This window comes from Psammomys obesus, unplaced genomic scaffold, assembly GCF_907164565.1.
Source record: "Psammomys obesus unplaced genomic scaffold, mPsaObe1.curated_primary_1811, whole genome shotgun sequence".
Classification (NCBI taxonomy): domain Eukaryota; kingdom Metazoa; phylum Chordata; class Mammalia; order Rodentia; family Muridae; genus Psammomys; species Psammomys obesus.
This window is the reverse complement of record NW_026591598.1, coordinates 1,654,054-1,659,566: the sequence shown is the minus strand read 5'-3', so window position 1 is coordinate 1,659,566 and position 5,513 is coordinate 1,654,054. Positions and strand designations below refer to the sequence as shown.

Genomic DNA, 5,513 nt, shown 5'->3' with positions numbered 1-5,513 from the left:
TGTGTGTGTGTGTGTGTGTGTGTGTGTGTGTGTGTGTGTGTGTGTGTTGTTTGTTTGCTTGTTTAAAGGAACAAAACATCTGTTTTTCTTGATAGTTCAAATCCTTTGAGGCCACATTTCAGAGAAACATTTGATGTAGCACTGCATGTAGGGCACAGCTTTATCCTGTCAGCATTTTCCTCGTGGAAGTAAGGTTCCTACAATGAAATTAGCTTTTGAAAGCCAGGAAGAAGCTTGTGCCAGGACGTCAGTGTGATGCTGTGTGCCTAAGGAAATTCTTCCTTGCAACAGAAGCAGGCTGAACAGCCAGGAGGGTGCTTTCTGGACCCCTGGATATGTACGGACAGACCAAATTGGCTTGTGCGGCTTGTGCTCCCAGGAACTTTGAGCCTCTAAGTTGTGGGCATGCACAACCACCATCCTCAGCTACCCTTTTCGTCTGCTGAGCCGTAGATCTCAGCAACTGTCTCATTCCTCCCTCAATTTCCAACTCGAGCAACCGTACATTCATGGCACAATGCCTGAGTTAAGGCTTTCAGCACACAATTAAACACAGCCTGCTATATTACCAGTTATTTGAGGCACCATTGTAAGCATGAAGAACTCCAAGGGCAGTTTTGTAGCTTTGCTTTCCCATGGTGGGGTTTTCTGTGAGAGTTTTACTGACTCTGCTTCCCTTGGGGAGTATTTGGCCATAAGCTAGTGCTGAACATCAAAGATCTTCAAAGTCCACAGATCTCTTCCTACCCCTCATTGGTCCTGGATCTTTCAGGCAGAGATAGTAAAACAGGCCAGGCTTTTCATCCAAGCTGTGCTGAGTGGCTCAGATTGACAGCTATCTGTTTTGGGCTTCTGGCAAACCTTGGAACTGTTCACAGCATATGGAGATGGCGGGAAAAGCCTGCATTTAAAGCTTAGTCATTCAAGTGTTGGGCAGTCTAAGGAAAGCCTCAGATAAGCTCCGATTAAATAGCCAACTGCCAGTAGATGATGAGTGTGTAGCTCTTTTGTGTGTGAGGTGGGGTGCTTCTCTTGTTCTGGCCTCTGTTTAAAAGGACCTTTTTTCAGGGTAGGCTTCTTTGAGGGATTTAGGGCATGAGCAATCCCTAAACCTGGTCATGGGAAGTGTGTGGGTGTGGGTGTATGAGATTGTGCTCAGTCCCCTGTGGTCTCTCTCTCTGCTCCCTTCAAGGTGCAACTGAACGCTGGCCAGCTGCAGTATATCCGCTTAGCCCAGCCTGTATCAGGCACCCAAGTCGTGCAGGGACAGATCCAGACACTTGCCACCAATGCCCAGCAGGTATGTACACTGGAGACATGAGCCTGAGTTGGAGACAAGGATCAGCCGGCCACCTTCTTGTAGGAAAAAGAGTGCTCAGCACAGAACTCTCATGACCTCCTCCTTCAGCAAGAACCATTTACCCCAAACCTTTATATGGGTGGCACCCATGGGCAAATGGGATTGACTGGACAATTGAATTCACAGTATGTCTCTTACCATTTTGGTTTTGAGGAGTGAAAACAGACAGAGAGGTCTCAAGAGTACCAGGAAGAAGCCTAGTGTAAGTGTATACTCATCAGGCTGGAGGAAACTTAGTTGCCAGGCTATGTTCCATTCTTGGTCCCAATGGCAGTTGTGTGTCTGGAATTCTTGTGCCCTTGGGAAGGCATACTTGCTCTACCTCCATAGAATCAGCCAGAGAAACCCCCCATATCCTCCCTTGCCTTACAGTCTTGAAGACTGGGTCATAAGTGTCAAGGGGACTGCTCACTCCAGGCCTTGGGCCTGAGGACCATGGTCATCATTTGCAGATAATGGGGGACAGTGGTAAAGGGGATGCTTTGTTAATGGATCCTTTTGCCTCAGACCCAAAAAAAGCAGCAATCGTTTAAGAGCTGGACCTGTCTGGCCCAGTTGCATTTCTGGTGATGTATCTATTGACAGTGGTGACAGAGCTGAGTTACAGCAGGTCTCCAAAGATCTCATTTGGGAAAATGTAAGGAATGAGCCAAAAGCAAGGCTTCTGAGCTCAGGACCGTCTCTGGAATCATTAAAGGACCCTTTCTATCCCTGCTACCTTCTTGCCTGTGGACCTGGACTTCCTATAAGTTTTTTGGGTCTCAGTGACACTGATGGATTTATCAAGACTTGTTATGCTCATGACTCCATTTCCCTTTTTTCTTTAAAAGCATGTAAGATGCTTGTGATTTTCTTGAGATCCAAGAGGCCTTTTGTGACATGGAAGCAGAAGGAAGTGAGAGGCGTTTGTGGTTCCTCAGAGGCCAATTTTTGGGCAGTAGACACCAGAAAGAGATTAAAGAAGTGGGTGCTTCATATCATGGGCACTTAAAGTCTCCATGATATAAATTTTACAACTTGGCATCTAGTAGGTGCTCAATAAATGTTTGTTGGGTGCATGCTGGGTAAAATACACATGATTTAAAGATAAATTAAAACTTTTCAGCCGCTGTGAATAGCTATTTTGCCAGCCACAAGGCACAGTTGGCCTTAATCTGTTGAGAACTCAGGCTTATTTGTTTATCCTGCAGGCATTTCTGCAAGAGTGACTCTCTACTAGGGAAGTATATAGATTAATCAGAGCTACCATCCTTCTGCATCTTACAGACCTAAAGAGGAGTAATAATAAGAAGCCCTTCATACCCTCTCCTTTCTTGGTTCTTATAACCTCCCTGGTAGGCTAGCAGGAGCTGTTCTGGGCCATTGTGAGGACACATGAGAGGACAAACTTTACCTGCTAGATTGGCTCTGATGAGTCCAAAAGCTGGTACAGAGGCTGTTGCAACTTGCATGTTCCACAGACCTGTATGCACACACCCTGGTATTTCCAGCTTTTCCTAGCAGTTGTCACTTTATGCTGCAGCTCTGCTTGTCAGTATAAAGTCCCTCTGTAAGATGTGAGGTGTGTGGAGTAAAGGTTTTTATTGCTCTACACATCTCTCCCTCTTGGCCCAGAGGGTGCACACTAAGTGTCGGAAAAAAGTGCTTCAAGACTTGCCACAAGGATTGTGAGGGCCAAGGCTGCTGCTCACTGGGGTGTCTCCTATTGCAGTCAGATAATCTGGGTGATACCGGTTTGGTGTGGAGCCCACCTTCCAAGGATGAAAGGGACCACTCACTGCTTTGCCCTTCTAATTTTCTAATCTACTTTCACTGGCTGAAAAAGAAACTATTCAAAGCCACAACTCTGACTTTAAAGTTGAGGATTTGTGTTTTCTTGTTGAGCCTCAGACCTTGAGGGGAGAGGGTGGTTCTGATATACCTGGGTGGGACCAGATCTTTGCTAGCCCTTAGTGCAAGGAGACTGGGAGAGACTCTTGCTGTGCAGGCGTTTGTGTCATTGGAGCTTCATGTGGTGGGCTGACAGACCCTGTAGCTAATGTGCCTGCTCTCTCCTCTTGTGTCCCACAGATCACACAGACAGAGGTCCAGCAAGGACAGCAGCAGTTCAGCCAGTTCACAGATGGACAGGTAGGGACCCAGCCTGAGTTGGGGTCCAGGGAAGTGGACTGGGTGGGTAGGGCTATGTCTTACTCCCTAATAGTGGACAACGCATGTTACACAAGTAGTAGTCCTTTAGATCTGCAGGCTATGGGAGCCAAAAACAAACAAAAAACCTTAGGTGTTACATGGCCTAAATTGCCATCCTTCAGGTGAGTGAGCGAAGCCCTGGAGATGGGAGGTGCCTCTTCTAGTTTCATCAGGTATTCAGACAGAGCTAGCACTAGAATACAGGTTTTCTGTTTTCTCCTCTAAGACTGTTTGTCCCTGAGCTAGGATACTTAGATGTGTAGATACTAATCTAAGAAAGAGGGGCCTTCTCTGCTCACCTGCTTTTCCCTTACAGTATGGTCCTAGGGGCCACTGAGGTTGAGATAGGTGACATGTCCAAATGTATGTTTTGTGCTGCCCAGTGAGAGAAGAGTTGGCCTCTGGCCCCTCCGATCTCTGCCGAGCCCAGTGTTTGCCTCGTGGGCCAGAGCTCCTGTGGGTAGTTTCTTTCAGGGACCCCAAGAAACAAGGAGGCTGGCCTGCCCTAACTTGTCTTCGTTCTGACAGGCTTGGTTGTAGTAAAGGTTTGACACCAGGCTGCCTTGCACAGAAGAACCCCTGGAGGAAAGGAGGTGGGAGGGCCCTGGTTTGCAAGGAACCTTGATCAAGTACTTGTAATTGTCAAAGCAGAAAGGAATGCAGCAAGTTTGAGCTAACTGGAGAGCACAGAGAAGTGAAAGACACAGGAAATGAAGCTTTCTATCCACTAAATTACCTCACATGGCAGCCTGCTGCTGTTGTCTCCCTCCCCATATGAAGACTGCCACTCCATCCCCCTTCCCTCTGATACCTTGCATTGGGTAGTAGCTAAGGTATCTGTGACCCCATCCAGTTGGAAGCCCATGAGAACTGCCTACCTCTATCCCAGGACTGACCTTACTCTGATCTCTACCCCTTGCAGCAGCTGTACCAGATCCAGCAAGTCACCATGCCTGCAGGCCAAGACCTCGCCCAGCCCATGTTCATTCAGTCAGCCAACCAGCCCTCCGACGGGCAGACCCCCCAGGTGACCGGAGACTGAGGGCCTGAGCTGGCAAGGCCAAGGACACCCAACACAATGTTTGCCATAGATCCCCAGGCGATGGGGACACACCCTCTCTTACCAGAGGACCTGGGACTAATGCCTCCAGCAGGCTAAGATACTGGTGCACTACTTTCCACGCCTGGGGACTGAGAGTCTACAACAGAAAGATGCAATATTTTTTATTTTTTTTTTCCATTTTTGTCTTCAAGGAATCAATATTTCAGTATATTGAGCTGTGTGTCCAATGCTATGAAACAAGACTATTAAATAACATATTTATGGCATCTTCTTGAAGTGTGTGGCTGAGGAAACAATTCCCTGTGTGTTTTCTGGCTTCGGCACTCACCACCAGTGCTAAGGAGCAGCCCGTGCTTCCTCTTTCTAGGGGTGCACAGGGTTCTACTCTGGCAGTTCTGCCCTCAGAACAGGCCCAGCCGCTTTCCTACCAGCGTTCCTCTGTGTCCTTTCCCCAGAGCCCTCTGCATCCAGAAGCCATGGAAGCAGTTCTTGCCTGTGGGCCATGAGCGCATTCCCCACAGAGAGCTGGTTTCCTCCCCAACCCTTTTCTCCAAGACCCAGGAGAACTAGGACACTGTGCACTGCTCTGCCCACTATTTTATTTTTTGAATACATTAAGGATTGTGCTCATCTCCATTGCTGCATGGACTCCAAACTGCATGAAATGCAATAAATCTTGTTTTAGGTACTTGAGAGTCTCTTTCTGTGTCTGGGACATTCATGGGGCCTCTCACTTGGGAAAGGCTTGGAAAAGTTGATTTGTTTCCAGGTTGGCTGTCAGGAAAGGTATACAAAGCCAAGGGAATTTAATGTCACACGGTGGGTTCAAACTGAGGTCCTTGACTGGTTTATAAATGAACTTCATCAGAACATGCCTCCTGTTCAGAAAAGCTTTGCCTC

The 5,513-nt window shown here is 47.7% G+C and overlaps 1 protein-coding gene across 3 annotated transcripts in view; it reads left to right on the top strand.

Moving 5' to 3' along the window:
• The window catches only part of Nfyc (nuclear transcription factor Y subunit gamma), a 68,693-nt gene extending 63,392 nt beyond the window's left edge, over positions 1–5,301 (top strand). For all 3 annotated transcript variants that reach the window (XM_055610967.1, XM_055610970.1, XM_055610968.1), the window contains exons 8-10: positions 1,193–1,300; positions 3,431–3,490; positions 4,473–5,301. In XM_055610967.1, coding sequence (XP_055466942.1) covers positions 1,193–1,300; positions 3,431–3,490; positions 4,473–4,592 — 288 coding nt within the window. In that variant the 3' untranslated portion in view covers positions 4,593–5,301. The remainder of the gene's footprint in view (positions 1–1,192; positions 1,301–3,430; positions 3,491–4,472) is intronic.
• Positions 5,302–5,513: the final 212 nt, after the last annotated feature.